The sequence below is a fragment of the Schistocerca americana genome, chromosome 9, assembly GCF_021461395.2.
Source record: "Schistocerca americana isolate TAMUIC-IGC-003095 chromosome 9, iqSchAmer2.1, whole genome shotgun sequence".
NCBI lineage: Eukaryota > Metazoa > Arthropoda > Insecta > Orthoptera > Acrididae > Schistocerca > Schistocerca americana.
In genome coordinates this window covers 24,752,646-24,777,945 of record NC_060127.1, presented here as the reverse complement: position 1 = coordinate 24,777,945, position 25,300 = coordinate 24,752,646, and the positions used below count along the sequence as shown (strand labels likewise).

At 40.9% G+C, this 25,300-nt stretch overlaps 1 protein-coding gene across 1 annotated transcript in view; it reads left to right on the top strand.

Annotated features, from left to right (window-relative positions):
* Window positions 1–25,300, top strand: part of LOC124550937 (centrosomal protein of 164 kDa) — a 635,732-nt gene that overhangs the window by 469,126 nt on the left and 141,306 nt on the right. Inside the window, exons 7-10 of the mRNA XM_047125745.1 lie at window positions 1,224–1,481; window positions 6,991–7,133; window positions 12,600–12,708; window positions 17,751–19,091. Of these exons, the coding sequence (XP_046981701.1) occupies window positions 1,224–1,481; window positions 6,991–7,133; window positions 12,600–12,708; window positions 17,751–19,091 (1,851 nt within the window). The remainder of the gene's footprint in view (window positions 1–1,223; window positions 1,482–6,990; window positions 7,134–12,599; window positions 12,709–17,750; window positions 19,092–25,300) is intronic.

The window sequence follows — 25,300 nt, the reverse complement described above, 5'->3', positions numbered from 1 at the left end:
GCATGTTGTTGGGCTCATCTGTAACACGCTGCGTGGTGTCATGGTTGCAAAGATGAACTTCCCCATGGACGTCAAGAGTGAAGTTGCGCATCATGCAGCCGATTGCGCACAGTTTGAGTCATAACACGACGTCCTGTGGGTGCACAAAAAGTATTACTCAACATGGTGGTGTTGCTATCAGGGTTCCTCTGAGCCATAATCCTTTGGTAGCAGTCATCCGTAGCCATTGGGTGGCCGAGTGAGGAATATTATTGACAGCTCCTGTCTCTCTGTATCTTCTCCATGTTCAAACAACATTGCTTTGGTTCACTCCGAGATGCCTGGACACTTCGCTTGTTGAGAGACCTTCCTGGCACAAAGTAACAACATGGACATGATTGAACTCTGGTATTGACCGTCTATGTATGGTTGAACTACAGACAACACAAACTGTGTACCTCCTTTCTGGTGGAATAACTGGTACTGATCAGCTGTTGGACCCCCTCCGTCTAATAGGCACTGTTCATACATGGTTGTTTACATCTTTGGGCAGGTTTAGTGACATCCCTGAACAGTCAAAGGGACTCTGTCTGTGATACAATATCCACAGTCAATGTCTATCTTCAGGTGTTCTGGGAACTGGGGTGATGCAAAACTTCTTTTGATGTGCGTATTTGAAAGTGTGGCCAACCATATAGCAGCCAATATCGCACCTTCCTTCCTTCCTTCCTTCATTAGTTTGTGTGTTGACCCCATTTTAACTTCTGATTAAGCTTGATCATAAAGAATTTCACACAGTTTGCTTCATTTAGTGTTTGACCAGTAATATTTACTTGTGGTGCCAACAGACCGGTATTGAAGAGGTACTGAAACAAGTTGGAGAAAAAGAAATATATAGTAAAAGCAGACTAAAAGAAGAGATTGTTGAATGGTACACATCCTGAGGCATCAGGGAATCATCAGTCTGGCAGTAGAGGGAAAGGGGTGTTAAGAGTAAACTGTTTGAAATGATATGGATGTTGATTGCAGTATTTATGCAGGGCTGAAGAGGCCTCCACAGAATGGACTAGTGTAGAGAGATACATGAAACTAGTTCCTCGACCTGAGGACTGCAATAACCTCACAACTTGTAAAGCTCACCACTACCTTTTTTTTTTTTTTTTTTTTTGACTGTGATGGAATTGGTGAGGTGCAATCAATGCAATGTCACACTGTTATTGCAGCGCAGGGTGTCTTATTCACAGGTGGTGGCTCAGTTTTCCTCAAATCTCGCCAACAACAACACCAGCAGCAGCAGCACCAGCAGCAACAAGCTGCAACAGCAACCACACCTACATCAGAAGACATTCCTGCTCCGGCAAGTGGCGCGGGTGGATCGGGAGACGAGTCTTCCGTGCGACGAGGCATTCTTCGAGAGCAGCGGTCCGGCTCCACTGAGACCAGAGATGACTCAGCACGGTCCAGCACACCACTGTGGGAGATGAACCCGGCACACATGACAGGTGGCTCTGTTGTACTGATAGCTCAGTTGTGGTGTATATTTGCTTGGTCTCACTTCACAATTTCTTCTGTTTATAACTAGCAGGGTTGGGAAAAATTTGAGGCACAATTATCACATCAAATAATAAGTTTACTTTATTAATTTTTGATGAAAACAATCCATTTCTGAAAACATAATATAATTGAATAGATAAAAAAAGAAATCTACTCACCAAGTGGTGGTGGGAGAAAACACATTTAAAAGTTATTAAAATGTGCAAAGTTTCAGAGCCATTAGCTCCTTCTTCTGGCTGAAGTTGAAGGGGAAGGAAGAGAAAGGACTGGTGAGGCTTAGGAAATGGAGAGAGTTATAGAAAAGTCACACAGAACCCTGGGTCAGGGGAGACTCACCAGACAAGATAAGAAGGAAAGACTGTTGGGGACTGCATTGGACAAGATTAGGAAACCTGAGAACTTAAAGGTGGAAGATTTGGTAATAAGCAAGTCAGAGATTACGTCATATATTCCCTCCCATACAGCCTTGGCATTTGAGGCAAATGTATTTGTTCAGACACGGACTCTTTACAGCAGTATGCCACCATTCTCACCTCAGACTGCACTGGACACAATTATCCCAGCAAACTAGTTCCAATCCTGGTACTGCTGATCCCTCCAAAAATCATCTTAGAAGTACACCACTTGTCATTCGGTACTATCCTGGTCTTGATTGTATCAAGCAGCTACTCTGACAAGACTATGACTACCTAAAACTGTGCTCTGAAATCCCGTCTATTCTGTCTTGACATTTTGCCAACCACATGTAGAATACCTTATCGTCACCCCTCAATCTCCACAATATCCTGATCAGAAAGTACACTCCTTCTGCGCCCAATTCCTTACCCTATGGTACCTGTGTGACCTCTGTAAGACTTACCCTTTGTACCCTCCTACCATCATTTTTTACCATACTTGCCATCTGGATTCTTCCACCTGACACCAATTTCTCAGGGCTCCACTGCTGGGAACTGGCATTACAACATGCCCTTGCTTCTCACCACCCATCTGGCTTAAATTTATGTTAATTTCTTCAGTCTCAGCATTTCTTTTCAGTGACTATTACTTTTCTTCACTCGCTTGTAGTTTTATAATGCGTTATTTTCTGGCCTGTCTCCTTGCCACCCCCCCTTCCCCCTCCCCCCCCCCCCTCCCTCCACAACCCCATACCCCACCTGTCTGCCATATATAATATAATGCACCGAGCTATCCACTCTTATTATCTTTTGCACAGTGTTTTGCCAATAAGCTCTGCCTTGCTTATTACTCTATCTTCCAACCTTTTAAGCTTTCAGGTTTTCAAATCTCACCAGTGCAGCCTCCAATAGTCAGTCTTTCCTTCTCAACCCATCTGGTAATTCTTCCCTGATCTGGGGTTCTGTGCAGCTTTTCTGTAATTCCGTCCATGCCCTAAACCACACCAGTCCTTTTTCTTCATCCATCTTCCTTCCCAGTCAGCCTTTTTTGTATAAGAAGGAACCACTACCTCCAAAAGCTTGCACAATAAGAAATTTTGTGTGGGTTTGCAGGTCTGTGTGTGCAGTCATGGTACATACTGAAATCCCTGGGCTATGTACCATAGCAAAACGCTAGATGAGCCAAAACAAAATAGTATTCTTCATTGATAAAGTGAAGTATCGTACAGTAATTGATTTTATGCATTTGAAAGGGTACAATGCTGCGTTTTGTGTGGCAACAGTGCACCATCATAATACACAACAGTTAGATGGTAGGGATCTTTCCAGTATAGTAAAACAAATCTGAATGATAAAGAGCAAAGTTACACACCATCTCTCTGTGAAGGACTGTGAACTGTAGATGAAGAGGAGATCCTGGTGCTTGAAGACCAGTGTATCACAATTGATGTGATAGAAGAAAAAATGAAAATCAGTTACAGATCAGTTTTCAACATTGTGTACAAGATTTTGAACACAACAAAGGTCACTGCTCGCTGGGCTCCACAACTACTCACACTCATTCAAAAAGAGGAAATGTTGCAGCAGCTTTGTTGGGCCAGTCCAGATGCATTTTTGGCTGCTTAATCACTGCATATGTTAACTAGACATACCAATGTGACTCTGAGGCAGAGGAGCAGAGCAAGTAGAGGAAAACATGTAGCTTCATGACAAAGGCAGTACCCAGCCATTGTCAAGCGAGGTCGTGCTGCGTGTTTCTTGTGGTGCTAATAGGTCATGTTTGTGAGGGTCAAATCATTACAGGAGTGTGCCACCAAAATCTCTTGATATGTTTACAGTAGACTGTCAACAAAATTACATCTAGATATAAAGCCGTACTGTGCAAGTTACCATACAGTATGTGACGGAGGGTATCTTGTGTACTACTGTCACTTCTCCCTTTTTCTGTTCCAATCCCAGATGGTGCACGGAAGTAATGTTTGCCAGTAAGCCCCCAAGTTGTGTTGCGACATGTTCTTCATTCAGAAAAACATGTTGTTCCTCTTCCTCATAATCAGATGAAAGATGTTAGTATAAAAATGTTGTTTAGGTAGTTAGTACGTGAGGAACTTTCCACGGTGCACACACTGGTTTGACAGATGTACGGAGTTGTAGTTAGACCACGAGGACAGAACACCACCGAGGAGTGATTGAGCATCTCTTGTTATGAAGGAGTTTCTTATGCTTTGGTGTGGTGGTTTGGTGGTGTTTTGGGTGGCAGAGAACAAGAGGCAATGCTGACAATGACAATCCCACCAAAACATTACAAATGTCAATCTATTTAATTTTGTTTGGAGATTCTCGTCTGTTTTCTGTCTGAGATTTCGTCTGGAGATGATGCTATGATTAACAAGAGATCTCTTCACCCAATGTTGTAATTGTTATGTAAGAGCAACAAAAATATACAAGAATTCTTGAAAAAGGAATTACATCATTCTGTAGTTCTAATACTACAAAGCTCTTCCAGCCCTCAACCCTCTGCAGACAGAGAAGTCCTATGGCAAAGTGGCACTGCATAGTAGGTCCAACTGCATCAAGAGAAATCTGGACAGACAGTCATAGAAGACTGTATTTAAGGTAAAAAGTATCACCGATAGCATCAGGGTGACAGATCATTTGGAAGGAAACACGCCTTCTGGACTTAGTACAGCTATAGAATGGCACCGTTGCGCACCAATGTGAGCTTGACTCTCTCTAATTCTACTTTTGTGGTCTTCTCATGAGGTTTACATAGGAGGAAGCAACGGATTGGTTGACTCTTCTAGGAATTTGTGCTCTCAGAATTTTAACAGCAAACCTCACTGTGATCACAACACATCTCTTATTGTGTCTGCCACTAAAGTTAGAAGAGCATGTCTGTGACAATTTTGCTCTTTCTTTGAATCTTCACTATTTCTTTTGTCAATCCTTTCTGATAGAGTTCCCAGGCTGATGAACAATAGCAGAGGATCACTTGAACAATGGTTTTGTTAGCTGCCTTTTTCGTCAGTGGACTATGCTTCCTGAGGATTCTCCCAATGAATCTTTAAGTCCGGCATTTGCCTTTCCTGTGATTAGTTTTATGCACTTATTACACTTTAAATCACCCCATACACATATTCCCAGATATTTACTGATTTAATGGATGTGAACTGCTTGCAATGCTCTTTCTGCAATCATGCAGTTATACAGTAATGTGTCTTTCCACATCTTGTCTGAAGTATGGTACATTTGTTTACGATAAAGGCAGCTGTCGATCCCTGCTCCGAGCATTGATTCTCTGCAAGTCTTCCTGCATTCCACTACAATTTTGTAGCATTCCAATTTCCATGTACCAAACAGCATCATCTGCAAACTGCCTCATGGAGCATTCGACATTTTGTAATAGAGTAATGGTTCTATACCACTGCCCTTTGGTTGTACTGTATTTATACCTTATCATTCTTGCAGATTTACACTGTCTAAATCTTTCTCTTACACCTTCTCCCATAATAATCCCAGGTTAATTACCCCTTGATGCCACCCAAATTTTGCATATGTCTTTTACTGTGTTTGACTTCATTGCTTCAAATTCCGACTTTTATTGTTGTCGCATGTGATAAAGCTTTTACTTTGTTTTGCTGTGGGATACGTCATGTACAGATCATGCTTCCCCTTCTCACTGTCTTTACCATCAGTTACACTTTTAAAGTATTTCATTTGGCAATCATTTCATTCACTGTAGTGTCCTTTGTATGGTTCTACTGCAAAATTGGAATTAGTGAAATTTTTCAAACTGTCTTGGAGCAACCACATAAAAATTATGTTATGTAAAATTGGTAAAGGTACATTTGCCCAGATGAAACTACCTGTGTGTGTTAGTATTCCGTTGCAGAAAGTTGCCTATTATGATTTAATAAACAGTTAAGGAGCATATTGTACTATTCTATTAGGCTGCCGAAGGAATACAAGCAATGTATTTAATTTACAAAAGAAGGCAGTGAGGATAAAATGCAGAGCTAAATGTGGCTCTGGCTTCAGGAAACTAAACATTACAACTCTGCGATCGTTAATACCTTGTGGTGTGTAATTACCATCAAAGAGAACTATTTATTGTAAATACCAGCAGTATAAGATGGGCTGTAACTGCAATACCAGCAACAAACATGGCATAGTATCATTCCACTGCACCTACCAAAAAGCACAGAAGTGCTTCGTAACCAAATCTGCTGAACTCTTCTGTGCCATACCTCAGTGCATCAGGGAGCTACCAGATAAACAATTCAAAATAAAGATCAAAGAATTGCTATTACAACTAAGTTCATATGAAGTTGATAGATTTTTAATTGAAACAAAAAAATGGTGTGATTGTAACATATTTATTATTGTGCTTGCAGAATTATAATTTGATCCATCAGTGAACAGTAACATAATGCATGCTGAATTTTTTAATGTTGTAAATATTTGTATCAGTAATATATTGCCATATGCAGAACCATGACGGTAAATAACTTTTTGTATGTGTATATATTGTGCATGTGTATGTATTGTGACTTCAATGATTTGAAAAATGCCAGATTATTGCCTTGAGCTGCTGGTGAAGTACTTTGTCTATACAACCAGTTTCAGTCGTCTGACCATCGTCAGGTTCATAAAAGTATTCACAGCATAATGTTAGGTGATTTTACGTTGTTGCTGAATATGATGCTATGAATATTTCATAAAAGTATTCACAGCATCGTACTCGGCAAAACATGCAAAATCACCTAACATCATGCTGTGAATACTTTTATGAACCTGACAATGGTCAGACAACTGAAACTGGTTGTATAAATAAAGTATTTCATCAGCAGCTCAAGGTGGTAATATGACATGTTTCAGATATATGAGGGCTTGGAGGTACCACCTCCTGAAAATGTATTGACTTCATTGATGCTTGTAATACCTCAGATGATCACTGAGGTCTCTACAATAGTAAAAATTCAGTGCAGTACAGTTCAGTGTTATTGATACAATTCAGTAAAAATCATTTAATGAAACTAATGTGAGCCTTCGGTTTTTGCAGGTGAACAGAAACAGCAGTGGAGGCGGCAAGAGCTGGAGGACGAGCAGAGAAAGAGCGTGCGCTTCAATCTCCTCGACTCTGCCGATCTGGACATCCGATTTCAGACATCTGACAACGAAAATGATGAAGAAAATGGGTCTGAGGTCAATAAATGCTACTAATTAGTGCATTAAGTCTGTCTTTTGGAGTCATGAGACATCATATATGTCTTGTCTTGTCCCTTCTTCTTTGTGCCAACACATCTTTTGCTCTCATACCTGTTAATTCTGTATGAGCTTTCTTTTATCTGTAAGAATGTTGTTTAAGTCTTTAGTATTCATTCTTTGGACATGTCTCACATCTCCAATTTCCTAAATGGAGTGGAAATTGATGAGAAGGAAATTTATTGATGGGTATTCCAGTCTGGCATATGATATACTTGCCTAATAGAGAACACACTGTTCAGTGGACAGGCTTGTAGAAAAGACTGAAAGTTGTTAGGCTGTCAGTTGTCAGTTCAGTTCTTTATCAGCCATTGACCACTCACAGTGGAATAAGTTTAGTCATTGAGTATAGAATTGATAACAAGATTTCAGAAAAGTTCTTGCAATTTAATTCCTACTCCTGTAATGGTTCTTGAAAACTGATATCAACTATTTTTATTTAAAATAGTTCTCTTACTGTGCAAAGTGAGTGGTACAACAGTCAATCATGAACCTCAACTTTAAAAATATCATTGATGAGGAAATGAACAGATTTAAGAAGTTTATTGAAACATTGCTATTTTGTGCACATTTCTAGTCTTCGACACAGTGTATCAAAGTCCAATTAGCCTCTAGTATTGTGAGAATATATATCCTTTCTAGTGTCAAACTTACTCAAATTGTTTTAGACTTAAAAGTGTGTAGATTTATTAGTTTACAAAAGTCAGTATTTCACTATATTCAACTTGATAAAGAAAGGCTGGCAGTGTTCCTTAGAGCTCATTTTGTTCATTATTCTGATTACTTTTTTTTAACTTCCCTAATAAAACACAAAACAGTCCAGCAAGACTGGACACTGCCAACCCACAACTCATCATCAGCTGACGAAGATTTGTTTTGCTTATTCTTCTGACTTCTGTATGTTATTTGATGGACTATTGCCAGCTGAGAAATTGGTGGTAAGGGGTAGCCAGAGCCAAAATTGAAACAACAAGTAAATAATAACTTCCAAAATTTCAATCAAACACAATACGCAAGGATCCTGTAGATTTGCACTCTCCAGGGAATATAACATTTTATTAGATCACCATTACAGTCTAGTGCATAGCATTGTGAGCTACTGATGTGGAGGCCCTGGTTTCGATTCCTGGTGACACCTTCCTCTTTTTCTGTGTTGCTGAAGTCTGGAAAGGAATTCAGGCAGCGTCTTTAGACCAGACAAGAAGCTACTCAATAAAATAAGTTGCAGAACTCCTCCGCGAGCCACTAAAATTGCATCAGATTGGAAGGTCTACACTAGACAGAGAGCCACGTGGTATTCATTTATTTAATACTGCATTACTTACCTCTTCTTTTTACTGCTAACCACATATCAAAGCTAACATTAGTTAGTAAGTCTGCACTATATGTGAGTGAAAAAAGATTCTAAATGCTATTGGAATGAATGTGGTGTACTGTACAACAGTATTGTGAAAAACAAAGTTGCTACTCATCATATAGCGGAGATGCTGATTGAGTTGCAGATAGGCACAAAAAAAAAGACTGTCACAAATATAGCTTTCAGCCAGTAAGGCCTTCGTCAGAATTAGATGACAAGCACACACACACACACACACTCACGCAAATGCAACTCACACACATGACTGCAGTCTCAGGCAGCTGAGGCTACACTGCAAGCAGCAGCACCAGTGCATGATTGGAGTGACAACTGGATGGGGGTGACGAGGAGGCTGGGGTGAGGAGGGGGAGGGATAGTTGGATAGGGGTGGCGGACAGTGACGTACTGTTGGGGAGTGGGCAGGGACAAGGTGGAAAGAGGGTAGGGCAGCTATGTGCAGTCGGGAGGTTAGATGGAGGGCATCGGAAAGGTGGGGAGGGGGGAGGGGGGATAGCAGAAAAGGAGAGAAGTAAAAAGACTGGCTGTGATGGAGGAACGAGGGCTGTGTAGTGCCGGAATGGGGACAGAGGAGGGGCTGCATGGGAGAGGAAGGTTATGAGAACATAGGATATATTGCAGGGAAAGTTTCCACCTTTGCAATTCAGAAAAGGTGTTAGTGAGAAGGATCCATATGGCACAGACTGTGAAGCAGGTATTGAAATGAAGGATGTCATGTTTGGCAGAATGCTCAGCAACAGGGTGGTCCACTTGTTTCTTGGCCAGAACGTGTCGGTGGCCATTCATGTGGACAGACACCTTGTTGGTTGTTATGCCCACACAGAATGCAGCACAGTTGTTGAAGCTTAGCTTGTCGATCACATGCCTGGTTTCACAGGTAGCACTGCGTTTGACAGGATAGGTGATATTTGTGGCCAGACCGGAATAGGTGGTGGTGGGAGGATGTATAGGGCAGGTCTTGCATCTGTGTCTATTACAGGGGTATTAGCCATGAGGTAAGGGGTTGGGAACAGGGGTTGTGTAGGGATGGAAGAGTATATTGTGTGTTTTTCCGAATTTTTTCAGGCATAATTCTACATTATTTAGAAAATTTTTTGCATTTTTTTCACCACCATGGATCCTTGCTCCATCCATCTGTGTCAATGCAGAAAAGTTTCCTTACTCCTAGCCAGAACCCAGTCCCACATACTGTTCCTGTGTTGTTGCTTGGCTTATGGAATCCCCCCCCCCCCCCCCCAAGAGGCCTTACCATCAAATTGTCCATCTCCAACTGCCATCCTTCCTTCTATAATGACCTCCACCTGTTCAGATTCCACCAATCCTTACTTCTGCAAAACCATATCTGTCTAGCACAAACCTCCTTGCAGTACCTTCTCTCCATCTGCAAAATTCTCCTGCTATGCAATCCCAAATTCCTGGAACCCATAACACACATTGAAACTCTTGCCCTCCAGGAACTAGTGCAACACACACAACGCCACCTCAAAAAGCTCTCCACCCTGCTCCCTTCCTACTCCCGTCTTGGAGTACCACTGTCCACCACATCTACAACAACCTCCAAACCTCCTCCCTGTCCCCTCATAGCTGACAGACCCTGTCTCGCAGATCAACTACATTTACCCCACCCTCCAAAATTCCCTCCTACCACCACACAGAATCCAGAACCTAAACGGACCCACAACACGGTCATGAACGTTTCCTCCAGAAGCCTTAGCTCCACTGATATATCAGTCCTTTCCAAAGGCCGCACCTTTTGCTCCACTCCCAAATTCAATCATGCTGGGACTTGTTAAAGACTTTCTCTCCTTCTCCTGGTCCCTACAGTGAAATCACTTTTTCGCCAACAACCCTACCAATCTGACTTAACCAAAGACCAATGTTTAACTCTGCCTAACTCAGTTCACTCCTCCATTCAACCGTGATCCACCCCCACTGCCCCAAATCACCCCATGTTAACTTTCCAGAATTTCTTAACCTTGTCTGACTGTCATTCCCCAAATCCCTCAACACGCAAACTAACCTTACATCTGTAGAAAGAACCGCAGTCCACCATCTAAAAGCTGATCCCGACCTTATAATCCTACCTGCAGATGAAGACCCCACAACTGTTTTTTTGAACTGCAAAGATTATCTGGCAGAAGGACTCTGCCAGCTGTCAGATACATCCACCTACAAACCTTGCCACAGTGACCCCAGAAACCCAGTAGGATCTCCAGTCACTCCCCAAATCCTTAGGCCCATCCCAGAACATATCTCCAGAGTCATCTCTCTGCTCACCCCTACCACTCACCGAACTCCTACCTTCTACATGCTTCCTAAAGTCCATAAACCCAACCACCCAGATCCCCCATTGTGGCCAGCTACTGTGCCCCCACTGAGATAATCTCTGCTCTCATAGACCAACACCTTCAATCTATTACCTGGAACCACTCTCCTATACAAAAGATACCAACCATTTCCTCCACCAACTCTCCACAGTTCCTGTCCCTTTACTATACGATGCCGTGCTCGTGTCCCTTTACGGTAACATGCCTAATGCCCATGGCCTTACCCCTATTGAACACTACCTTTCCCAATGCCAAATAGATTCCAAACCAATAACCTCCTTCCTAGTCACCATGGTCAACCACATCCTCACCCACAATTACTTCTCCTTTGAAGGCATACCTACAAACATATACAGGGTACAGCTATGGGCACCCACATGGAACCATCCTATGCCAACCTATTCATGGGCCATCTGGAGGAACCCTTCCTAAACACCCAGAATCCTAAGCCCCTCACCTAGTTCAGATTCATTGATGACGTCTTTGCGATTTGGATTGAGAGTGAGGACACTATCCACACTCCTCCAGCACTTCAACAACTTCTTCCTGATTTGCTTCACCTGGTCCTACTCAACCCAACAAGCCACCTTTCTAGATGTTGACCTCCACCTCAGAGATGGCTACATCAGCACCTCTGCCCATATCAAACCTGCTAACCACCACCAATACCTCCACTTTGACAGCTGCCATCTGTTCCGTACTAAGAAGTCTCTTTCATACGTCCTGGCTAGCCAAGGTCATCGCATCTGTAGTCCCTCTTGAAATATACTGAGGGTCTCACTGAAGTCTTCACAAATCTTAACTATCCTCCCAACCTTGTACAAAAACAAATCTCTCATGCCTTATCTTCCGAGTCTCCCACCACCTCACAAAGTGCCACTGTCTGGCCACAGAGGATTCCATAGTGGTATTCCACCGTCCACCAAATATACACAATATACTTGTCCATCCCTACACAACCTCTGCTCCAAACCCCCTACCTCATGGCTCATACCCTTGTAATAGACCTAGATGCAATACCTGTCCTATATATTCTCCCACTACCAGCTACTCCAGTTCAGCCACAAACATCATCTATCTCATCAATGGCAGGGCTACCTGTGAAACCAGTCAACATGACATCCTTCATTTCAATGACTACTTCACAGCCTGTGCTATATGGATCCTTCCCACCAACACCAAATTTCATATTGGTGTTCATGCTCTACATACTGTGTCCAGCTATTTGGTACAAAATTGGATATTAGCCAGTTTAGGTACGTTTTGGTCTAAGGAATTTTGGTATCCCAACAGCCCTGATCTAACCCCTGGATTACTACATATGGAGTGCAGTTGAAAAGATCACCAACAAATCTTGACTTCCCATTGTCATGTCATTAAAGACCACCATTGGGACAGTGTTCACTGGTATGTAGTATACATTACATTGAACAAGAGCACACTTCAGACAGAGGTTAGAGTTATTCAAGCTAAAGGGGGTAAACTGAATGACAGAGCTCTATATAGGTGCTCCTTGTATCATGTAAAATAATTTTTTGCGATATTTAATATCTCTCTAATGAAAATTTGTGTAAAGACACTGTTAAATTTGTTTGATTTTGGTGACACACCCTGTATTGTTGCAAATACCATACATTTATGTTGTTTTGGATCAGTGATTTGGTTTGTTTTATCTTTACTTTTTTCTGCCTGCTGCTATTTCAGGACTATGAAGAAGAGAGAATAGAGAACAATAAAGAAGAAACTTGGGATTCAGAAGAGGAGGATGAGAGAAAAGTAGAGAAGAGCCCTACACCCATGAAGAAAGTTACAGGTGTGTTGTACTTGGTGTACACACATTGATGAAGAGGCTGCAATGTTTACATTGAATTCTATAGAAATTTTGAAGGAAATGCTTTCATACAAATGATGAAGAAACCTGTTTATTCTTATTTATACGAAATTATCTCCCTCCCTTCCCATCTTTCTCTTCCCCCCTCTCCCCCCTCTCACCTCTCTCCCCCTTTCTCCCTTCCTCTCCAACTTTTTCCCTCTCCTGTCCTTGTCTCTCTCTTCATCTCCATCTTCCTCTCATTTTCCACTCCCTTCTCCCACTCTCCTCCTCTCTATATCTATTTGTACTCTACCCAGAAAACTCCTTTCACTTTGTTGTGCAGCCACAGAGTTGTCTGTTGAAAGACCTGCCTCACATTACCCTGCTACCCCATACTCATCTTGTACATCCTCCCTTACCCCCTCCCCACCTCCATTAGTCCAAGCAACTGCTCTCAATAACCAATAAACAGTCTTGATGCCACCACAAAAGTGTGTATTCAGATATCTGTGTGGTTGCACGCGTAATTTTTTTTACTTTTGCTCGAAAAAAGAATAAGAAGTCGTATGGCTATGCGTGTCTATCCGCCACGTATCATTCCGCTATAGGTAAGTGCTTACCTTTAATTTATTCTATGAATATGACATTAAATCTGTGCATACAAACTGATATGATGTTGATGTTCTCTTAACAGTAGGGATATGTGTTAGCACAGTTTATGATGAATTATCACACAGGGAAGGCACATGTGCCCAAATTGTGTTTGTGATGTTAATAAACAAGTAACTCAAAGAACAGTTTAGGGCGAACATGTTGTTTCTGAACTCAATATGTGTATTGAGTGTTTTTCTTCATAATTATCATGGCAATTGGGGTATTTGTCATGACAGTGTATCATTAAGTTTTGTCTCCTCAGCAAGCTGCTGTTGAGCCCTGTCCTCATGGTGCCCTATAATTCCCTCACATCTGGTTTAGGTCAGCTTTCATTCCCTCATACTACATGTGTGTTATTCCCTCCCCTATAATGTTGTTGTTCTTTTCTTCAGCCTGAGTAACAGTTTGATGCAGCTTTTCATGCTAGTCTCTCCAGTGAAGACACCTTCATCTCTAAATAGAGCCTACATACATTTGACCCTGCAGTAAAGCCTTGACCTCGATGTGCAATTTTTACATCCCCCCCACCTCTCCCCCCCCTACACACACACACACTTCCTTCCACTATTTAGCTGACAGTTCCTTGATGTGTCATGATATGTTCTGTCAACTGATCCCTTCTTTTGGTATAAATTCCTTTTTCCACAATTTAACCCAATATATCTTCATTAGTTATACAATATAGCTGTCTAATATTCAGCATTCTTCTGTAGCATCACATTTATGAAGCTTCAATTCTCTTCTTGTCTGACCTGCTTGTTGTCCATATTTCAGTTCCATACAAGGCTACAATCAACACAGATATTTTCACAAGACTTCCTTACACTTAAATTTATATTAGATGTTAACAGATTCATCTTTTTCAGAAATGCTTTTCTTGCTGTTGCCAGTCTACATCTAATACCTTACCTACTTTTACCGTCGTCAGTTATTTTGATGCCCAAAAAGCAGAACTCAGTTGCTGCTTTTAGTGCCTATTTTCTTGATCTAATTCCTTCAGCATCCCGTGATTTACTTCAATTACATGCCATTATCCCTGTTTTACTTTTGTTGATGTTCATCCTATAATATCTTTTTGAGACATTATCCATTCCATTCAACTGCTCTTCCTACTCTTTTACTATCTCTAACTGAATTACAATATTATTACTAAATCCAAAAGTTTTTATTTCTTCTCTGTGAAATTTAATCCCTACTCCAAATTTTTATTTGGCTTCCTTTACTGGGCTACAACCCTATCTCATTCCCTTCTCAACCACTGCTTCCCTATCACACCCCCTTTGACTCTTAGAATTCCCTTCTGCTTGCTGTACAAGTCGTAAATAGTCTTCACTCCCTGTATTTTACCCCTGCTAACTTCAGAATTTCTAAGAGAGTATTCCAGTCAACATTGTCAAGGGATTTTTCTGTGTGTAAAAATGCTATAGAAGAAGGTTTTTCTTTCTTTGACCTATCTTCTGAAATACGTTTCTCCAGAGCACAAATTGATCTTCCATAAATTCATCTTCTATCAGCTCTTCCATTCTTCTGCAAATAACTTATGGCAGTATTTTGCAACCATGACTTATTAAATAATAGTTCAGTAATATTCACACCTGTCAGTAAGTGCTGTCTTTGGCATTGGAATTATTGAATTCTAAGGGTATTTCTCCAGTCTTGTGTATTCACCATTCCCAGTCGATAAGTTTTGTCATGGCTTGCTCCCACAAGGTCTCAATAATTTTTAGGAAATGTCATATATTGCGGAGACCTTGTTTTCAGTTAGGTCTTTCAATATTCCATTGAATTCCTCTTGCAGATCATGTTTTCCAACTATCTTCATCAACTTCCTCTTCTGTTCGTATAATACTGCCACCTAGTTCATTTACCTTATACAGCGCTTCCAATATACATCATCTTTTCCTCCTTTGCTTAATACTGACTTGGCTGCTGAATTCTTAGTATTCATACAGATTCCTCTCTTCTCCAAAGGTCTCTTTAATTTTCTTACAGGCAGCCTCTACTTTCCCCTAGCTACACATGCTTCTACAGCCTTGCATTTGTGCTCTAGCCATTACTGCTTAGCAATTGTGTACTTTTTCAGTCTCGTTTTTTTTTTTTTTTAGATATCTGTACTGTCTTTCATCTTCATTTGCTGCATTTTTATATTTTACATTCATTATCTCATGCATTATCCAATTTCTACTGGGCTTTGTTTTTTTTTTTACTATTTGATCATGTGCATCTTTTATTATTTCATCTCTGAAAGCTACCCATTCATCTTCTGTTGTGTTCCTTACCCTTGTATTCCTTTCCCTTGACAAGCAAGGCTTATTCTGGCACCTTGTCAAGGATGCTATTGCAGTTAACTAATGCCACATTGTTGTTTTGTGCTCCATCTGGAAGGATAAATGTTCTCTTCCGAGACTGATCTTATAGAGGAGTTCAGTTAATCTAAAAATCAACCTTGTGAATGCCACATGTACTCTGTTACCAAATAGCTGCTTCCTTTCTGTAGTGCACTACAGACCTTTTGAACTGAGGGGGGAGGGGAGGGGGGGGGAGGGCTATGATTCTCCATCTGATAGAAGAGGTCAATAAATCCTCGTCTGAGAGCATCACAGAGTAGTTTGAGCCTCTGGTTTAAGCCCTCCGCACACTTCTAAACCATTGGACTGCAACAGGTTCTGGGAATGATGCTCAAATTGTGAGTTGTGCTTCCATTCCGTGTGCGAGGGTGGTGGTCTTCAGAAATTCTGTCATCTGTTTAAAGAAATTGAGAATGGCTTGAGGACTCAGGCAGGAAGTGTCATTAATGCCGGCATGAGCTGTAATTTGCATCTGGTTGTACCCAATGAATTCAGTAGCCCCAGACAGAACCCCTTTATAATCACCGCACCCTTTTCCCCTAAGTTAGAGCTTGTGATGACCAGCATATTTACCCTCTGTGTTAGTCCAGAGTTAGCAGTAAAATTCGTAACAGACCTGGTAGTTGATGCATCCCGTGACGGCTCAAATGTGCTGTGAATGATGGACAGTACCTCATATCTGCCCTTGGCAGCAGTGTGAAGGTTGTCAGCCATGGCCAATTCAATTCCTCATTGTTTCTGGACAGCGGTCAATTCTCCTAGTGTCTGCATGTGGCAAGCAAAGTTCCTGTCAGTTTTGCACTACACTGAACTATATAAAATAACACAAAAGAAAGTACTAACCCAAGTACTCAGAGACTAATTGAGAAACTGCAAGGAAACATCAACAAAAATAACGCAAACTACATGACTACTGCACTGTATGTGATGCAAGCCATCACCAGGAGTACTACAACCTATAACTAATAAAAATGAGACTCGGTGTCTATAAGACACCAGTAGTGGCAATACCCCTAAAAACTTTAAGAATAAATGAAAGTGTAAGGTGCTGCATGCTGCACTGCACATAGGCAGACAATAAAAACAAGATGATTATGTTGAGAAATAGTCAAGAGACCTACAAAGCACCATCACAGAATCCTTTCTAACATTCAGATCCTTTTAATTTGTAGCATTTTTGAAGGATTAAAAGAAAGTAGTCCTCGTATTGTATTTTATTTTATGTCTCACACTTAGTGCCATGTATTGACACTCTGGTAAAAACTTCATAGAGACAATGTCCTCTCAAATTTAATCAGACTGAAAAGTTTTGATGTGACTTTTTTATTGTTCTGTGCTTTCCATTTAGAATGTTATGCCATTCAAAACATTGTGAGCAGCTACTCGGACATTCTCAATTAATTGTAATGTTAAGTCTATGCCCATAAACACCTGTTATTGGCATTAACAAGAGCCAATGCATGTGTGTGAAACAGTTGTCTTAGCATGAAAGGATGAACTCTTAGCATGAGTGAATGTAATATATAAACCTACATGTGTAAAGAAAATAGTTGTTACTGCAAACATGGCATACTACTTGAGAGAAATACTTCACAGTAGTTGCGCAGAGGCTTTCAGAATCCATCTGAACATTGCTGCTTGATTTGTGTTTCTCAGAACAGCTAAATTTTTGTATTCTGAATAAATGTAATATTTATGATACTGTATGAAAGGGAGAGATTGCTAATTACTACACCGAGTGGCAGAGAGACACAGTGAATAAAGACTTCTAGAAGTTATTTAGCAGTTGGACTAAGTCCTTTGTCAGATGTGGTTGAAACACACATTTATTTTGTCTGCATCTGACAAAGGACTTAGTCCGGCAGCTAAATAATTTATAGCAGTCTTTATTAAATGTGCATGTCTTGCCATTCAACAAATCCTCTATGTGGTGAGTAGCAATCTGTCCTTTCCATATTGTTGTCATTGCATCATAGATTTTTCCATTGTTTGATATTCCTGCATAATATGTACACTGACTGGCAATATTTGCTCCTTCAGTTTCTATTCCAGATGTTCGACATTCATCTGCAGACTGTAGGGATGAAGAGAAGGAAGACATATCTATAAATGAGGATTTGTGCCCCATAGACAACGAGTGTAAATTGGAAACACAGGTTGAACGAGTGGAACATGCATCGGAATCTATATCTGGTGAACCTGTAATGGTTTCAGAGACTCGTGATGGACGCGAAGTCCCCGTTCGAGAAACTGACGCTAGTGTTAGTGAAAGGGACGGAGAACGTCCAGTGACGTGGATGGCAGAAGTGAGTGTTGTACAGTCAACTGTGATATATGACCAGGCACCTGAAAACAATATAAAGGACAATGTAGCTAATGAAGACACTGAGGGTCATGGAGCAGCTGTGGTCAAGGAAGAACAACAGGTGGAGGAAATGGAAGAAGTAGAGGAGGAGGAAGAGGAGGAGGTGGAAGAAGAAGAGGAAGATGAGGCTGAGGATGAAGAACAGGCAGAATATGTAAGTGGAAAAGAAGCCAATCGAAGTGGAGAAACGGATTCAAAGGAGCACAGTACAGGAAGTAAAGGGAAGGAAAATGCTTTGAAAGAGGAACAAAAAGTACAAAGTAAGGTGCCATCTGATGAGGTAGATGTTTCTGAACCCAAAGGAGCAGTGCACACAGATGAGATGGGCCAAAGTGAAGAGGACGAGGCAGCACGCGTCATCGTCAATGATGGGGCAGGCGATAACGACCTGTCCGACGGTGGCGGCGAGTCTAGTGCGGAAGGTGAAAGAGCTCCACCCGTGCCGAAACATAAAATTATTTTACGCCGCATACTCATGCAGAGCGACACTGTGACAGAAAGTGAAGACATGGTGAGTGCCAGGGAAACGGTGGCGCAGGAAGACGAAGCCGTGAAACGGGACACACCCGTCGGAGAGAAGTGTGACGCTTCGAAAGGTGAGGCGGCGGCGAAGGGTGAAGGTGTCTCCAGGAGCGACGGCATCTCCAAGAGCGACCCTCTCACGCGGAGTGACATAGGTACCAAAAGTGAAGGTCTCTCGAAGAGTGACCCACTTACGAAAAGTAGTGAAGGTGTCAGTGCAAGTGAACGAGTTATACGAAGTGAAGAAGCAGACGGGGCAGCTCCGGAAATACCTGCCGCAGCACAGGACGCTGGTGGGAAGGAAGCAGGGAAGGGAGAACCGGCAGCAGCACTGAGCGAGAGGACTACGCAGAGCGAAGCCTCCGAGGTGACGGCCCAGAGCGACGAGTCGAGCCGCGAGGAGAGGGACGAGCCGGTACCGAGCGCCAGGTCTCTGCCGGTGGATGGAAAAGCTGCGGCCAGTCCTGTCAGGGCAGTGCACAGCGAAGAAGCAGGTGAGGCTCATTACCTTCATTCTTTCTTTGTTTTCAATACACAGCATTCCTGTTCTCATTTATATTTGATTTGTGTAGACATAAAAGTTTGAATTATGTGACATTTCACACCTGTCGCACCTGCAAAATAACACTGGATAACACTGGCCATCTAGCTTCGGGTCTCTATCTAGTTGCATTCTTTTTTTTTTTTTTGCTATAGTTTCAACATAATAAATTTTCTTCTGCATTCTTTTCGCAAGATATCCAGCAAATCATGGATGAAGATCAACAGGTGGATTCCATATTCTTTGATTTCCAGAAAGCGTTTGACACAGTGCCCCACTGCATAACAAAAAATATTATTTATGAATATGGTATTTTGACATTTCTTTTGTAATATATAAATGTAATACCTGCTATTAAGAAGAATTTCTAGTGGAAAATTGGCTGTGGCTGAAACACATCATACAATTAAAAATAAATTATACAGAGTATCAGGTGTTACAATATGTCATTTCTGTGATTTATTAAAGCTGTGGAACACAATCAACAAAAAGTATTTTGGACTACAGAATAGCTTCCCAGATATGTGGGTGGCCCAAAGACTTGTTAAGTAATAGAACCCATTATCTTGTTCTCGATGGTGAGTGTTCATCAGAGATGAAGGCATCATCAGGTAGTGTGATAGGACTGCTCTTGTTCTCTGTATAAATAAATGATCTGACAGATAGTGTGAGCAGTGATGTGCAACTGTTTGCTCAGTAACTATAGGAGGATACAGGATGACTTGGATAGAATTTCTATTTGGTGTAAAGAATGGCAGCTTTCTCTGAATGTAGAAAAACATAAGTTACAGCAGATGAGTAGGAAAAATAATCATCTAATGTTTCGAATTCAGTGTTAGTAGTATTCTGCTGGACACTGTGACATTGATTAAATATCTAGGCATAATGTTACAAAGTAGGTATGGTCGGTAATAGGGAAAGTGAATGGCAGGCTTGTTTATTGGGTCATTTTTAGAAAAAGTGTAGCACATCTGTGAAGAAAACTGCTTACAGAATGCTAGTGTCACTCATCCTTGAGTACTGCTCAAGAGTTTGGGGTCCCCACCAGGTCAGCTTAAAGGAAGACGCTGAAGAAATTCCGATTTGTTACTAGTAAGTTGAGTCAACGCGTGAGTATTACGCAGATGCTTCATGGACTCAATTGGAGGGAAGATGACAGTCTTTTTATGAAACACCACTGATAAAATTTAGAGAACTGGCATTTAGAACTGAGTGCCAAATGCTTCTACTGCTGCTATTGTATATTTTGCATAAGGACCGCAGAGATAGAGGACGAGAAATTAGGGCTTATACAGAGACATACAGACAGTCACTATTTCCGGTGCTTCGCAGAGAGGTGCTCTTTGTTCTATCATTCAGATTTGCTTGACCACAGTGGAAGTATCTGTGCAATTTACCCTCTGTGTCATATAATGTCACACTGTTGTACACTTCCATAAAGTCAATGTGGATTGTTGCAGCATTGTCCCCTGTCCCAGTTCTAAAAAAAAATCTGTCAACGCTCCACTTTGTTTGTGTGCTGTGGCTGTGGTACTATGACATGGTGAATTCAGTGTGTGTCAAGACTGGAAACATGTACTTGCAGATAAAAATTGATTACATAACGGTATTTTTTCAAGGTGATCATTAAAGATTTGTGACAACCTCTTGTAGTTAAAAATAATAAAAAATGAAAAAAAGAGCAGGTATAAAATCCAATTAGAGTTCACAGCTGCGTTGAACACTTTTAGTTCAATTTACATGTAGACTGCACAACGTACTGTGATATGTTTCAGCCTAGATGATGCATCAGATTTAGAGGTTGATACGACTTCTGGTACACTGCTGCATCAGTGGTTTGTATACTGCTACGTACAATACGTGAGAGCCACAAAGAGAGCTCTAGATTGATTAGTGAAAGAAAAGTGTAGTATGTATATTAGCTGTATGCTAAAGTTTGTCCTTAATTGTATCGAAAGGAAAAATATCTTGGGAAAATTACAAAATTTCAAGGCAGAATTTCTCACCGGGCAAAATGCCAGTATTGCTGATACAGCCATTTGTACATCTGCATCTGCATCTATATCTGTACTCCACAAGCTACCTTACAGTGTCACGCAGAGGGTACTTTCTCACCTTACCTGCTCTAGTTGGAAATAGTTCCTGGGAAGAACAGTAGCTGGTAGGCCTCCCTGTGAGTTTGAACCTTTCTAATTTTACGTATGTGGTCTTTTCACAGTATGTGCGTAGGAGGAAGCAGTGTATTGATTTACTCTTCTAGGAATGTTGATGCAGAACTCCTCACATGAAACTTCTGCCACTGGAGTTGGCCAACTATCTCTTGTGATGCTTTCACTTACTAGCTGAACCTGTAACAAAACATGATGATCATCTTTGGATCTTCTCTATTTCCTGTATCCGTCCTGTTTGATGTAGGTTCTAACAATACCACCACTTGCAAAGTAGGTTAGAAATCAGATTAATAATGTTGCTCATGCAGCATATGTTCGCTTTATCGGGCAACAACAAAGTTATTGACTGTGGATGGTATCGTCAGAATGGAAATAATGAAGTCACTGTAAAAAGGTCATTAATTTTGACACTTATCTTGAATGGATTCCCATGTAGATTTCTTCGAAGTTGTTATGGCTCACCTTTTTGATTCTAGGGTTATTCCACTTTGACTGCTAGAAGGTCCATCTCTGTATTTTAGCAATATTTGAAGACCTAACAAATGTGTTTTTCAGGAAAACTCTTAATGATCAAACAATCCCAGATGAGAACAATGGTATGGTAGAAATGATTTTTGACTTGGTGTTCACGATCCACATATTTATTAAACTTCTTGTAAATTCACATATACTTCTTCTTAATTGTCACATCATCAAGAAAACAGTTTTGTATCAATCTTCATATATTTAATTTCCACTTTAACCAAACACAAGACTTGACTGTTCTTTTACAAAGCGAAATAACAACTTAACTTCTACAAAGTGAAAACAATGACCGCTCTGTGCGCATTCGTGCCAAAACAGTTACAAGTAAGTCAAAGATTATGACAGTCTCACAGAAATGAATACACACAACAACCACATCTCTGTAAAAAACGATACATCGGAGTACCTATACATTAATAAAACCAAATGCGAATATTGTCACAAAAATATGTCTGTTACTTTGCAGGAAAGTAGTACAATATTACTGGTATCGAGAACTGGGGTTGGAGTGCCATAATGGTCACATAAATAAAGAACCATTACAAGGTCCCAGACTGACAACAAATATTCAAATATTGGTCGAACAACAGTTTTGTAGTGTTTTTTTAGTGTATACACTGATGGAAAAAAACATCACACACCAAGAGACAGATAATATAGAACAACAAAATTTTGGGAAAACGTCTCTCTATGTAACATTTTAAGTGGTTAGCATTGCAAGATCATAGGTTAATGTAAGGGCGAGATAAGCATGCATTGTGTCTTACAGGTGCAGCATGTCAGTTTGTGGGACGGAGATCCGTGCCTGTTGCACTTCTTCGGCCAATAAAGAAACAGTTAATGCTGTTTGTGAATGACACTGGAGCTGTCATCTGACGGCGTTCCACATGTGCTCTGTCAGAGACAGATGTGGCGATCGAGCAGGCCAAGGCATCGTGTCGACACTGTGTAGTGGATACTGGGTTCAGACAGCAGTATGTGGGCGAGTGTTATCGTGTTGGAAAACACCCCCTGGAATGCTGTTCACGAATGGCAGCAAAACAGGTCGAATCACCAGACTGATGTATAAATTTGCAGTCAGGGTGCGTGGGACAGCCACGGCGGTGCTCCTGCTGTCGTACGAAATCACACCCCAGACCGTAACTCCAGGTGTAAGTCCATCTGTCTATCATGCAGACTGGTTGGTTGCAGGTGGTCACCCATCCTCTTCCTAACCAACAGATTGCCATCAGTGGTAATGGGGCAGAACTGGCTTTCATCAGGAAACAGGACAGACCTCCTCCTGCCCTCCAATGAGCTCCCGCCTAACCACTGAATCCACAAACTGTTGTAGTTTTGGGGCAGTGGAATGCACGTTACAGGGTTTCTGGCTCAGAGCTGTCCTTGAAGTAACAAATTTGTAACAGTTCATTGTGTCACTGTGGTGCCAACTGCTGCTGCAGAGACAGACGTGCCACAGCCTTATGCCAAACATGACAGTCTTCCCTCTCGGTCGTGCCACGTGGTCATCCAGAGCTTGGTCATCTTGTGACGGTACATACCTTTGACCGCTGCTGCCAGCAGTCGTGTACAGTGGCTACATTCCTGCTGAATCTGTATGAAAATATCGCAGAAGAAACATTCTGCTTCTCGTAGCCCTATTACACAATCTCTCTGAAACTCAGTGAGCTGTCGATAATGGCATCGTCGTTGTCTTAAAGACATTCTTCATTAACATCGACACGCAGTGTCCAATCTTAAAGGTAACAAATGCCCGTGACCACTACAGTGTATATTTAAAGGCAGCCACGCCACTAACGCCGCTCTTATCCGACTGGCACCAGATTCCAATAGACATCATCTTTCAGACATTGAACCGTGTCTTCCAACTTTCATTTATCTCGTACAACTCCTTCGTGGTGTTACGATTTTTTTCCATGAGTGTATTTCAGAACCAAAGTTAGTCATCAATTGCACAATTAATTTCTTTGACTATTTATGTAAATATGATTCATTTACTGTAAATAATCAGTCTGTCAATCTACGTTTATAATTATCATGTAGAATATGTACATTTTTGGACATCTCATGGCATTATGTTTCTTCGGAAGAAGATATTAACATGTGCTAAAGTAAAATGACAGATTAATCTGCTGTAACTGGTAAAGTGAAATAAAAATAATTGTGCAGCTGATAACTGAATTTGATTCTGAAATATCTTCTATGTGGTGAACTAAATTTGTACAGTCACCCCCTGCATTGCTTGATGGTCCCTGTCCGTCATTACATTAGGTCTGCCTGTCTTAATTTAGCTGTGGTAGTTCTTCCTCATTTTGACCTCACAATCACATCACCAATAGCTGACATGGGTGGCAATTGAAAGGTTTAGATGTCGATGATGCATTTATTACTCAGGCGACAGCCAATGAGTAGTCCACATTCGAAGCCACTGAGCTGTCCTGACTGACCCATTCTGCTGTCACTGCGTCCTTACTGACTACACAATACTGCCCGCCTCCTTTCATAGTGCTGAGTCTGCCTCTCATGACATCTGATGGTCAATTCTGCATTATGTAGGGGTGTCCAGATACTTCCTATCACATAGTGCACACCGCATAATTTAAATAAGGATAAGAACCATATTTCCTTGCACTTTGAAAGATGAGAAACTGGCATTTACATAAATTGAGTAATAGTTGATTTTTATTCCACATCAGTAATATGGCGCAATATATCTCTTGAACTGTTTTCTTCCCACAGTATTTGGTACGCTTATAATGAAATATTAGTGCATATATTTTTAATCTTGTCATTCCAGATCAGTACACAATGGCAATGATGTTTTTCACTAAAAATTTGACTCACAAACCTGCAAAATGAAGCTGTGATGTTTCCAGGTTTCCAACAATCAATCAGAAATATAAAACAAAACAACATATCATCATTCAGTAATTAACTGAGAGTGCCCATCAGTGACCACATCTTCTGTTAACTAATTGAATTCTTATGTGTGATGAGCTTGTCCTTCACATTATTTATTATGAGTGTAAGAAATTCACACACCATTTATAATATGTAGCTAAGTTAGGGTTATCTGAGCAAACAAAAGTGATTACTATTACAAAAATAATGTGCTTTCCCATATAGATTTGTATGGCAAAGGAAAAACTGCAATTTTACACTCATCTTTGTAAAAGTAGTACATTTATACAGTATAGTAGATAATAAAAATGAAACAAATGAAGCAAGCAAAAGGAAATAAAAATTTCTAAAAAGGAGATTGATAGGAATGACTAGAGAACAAATGTAAGGATACAGAAGCATATGTAACTAGGGGAAAGATAGCTACTACCTATAGTAAAATTAAAGAGCTGTTTGGAGAAAAGGAAAGCAATTGTATGAATACCAAGAATTCAGATGGAAAACTAATACTAAGCAAAGCAGAGAAAGCTGAAAGGCGGAACTGGTATATGAAAGGGCTATGCAA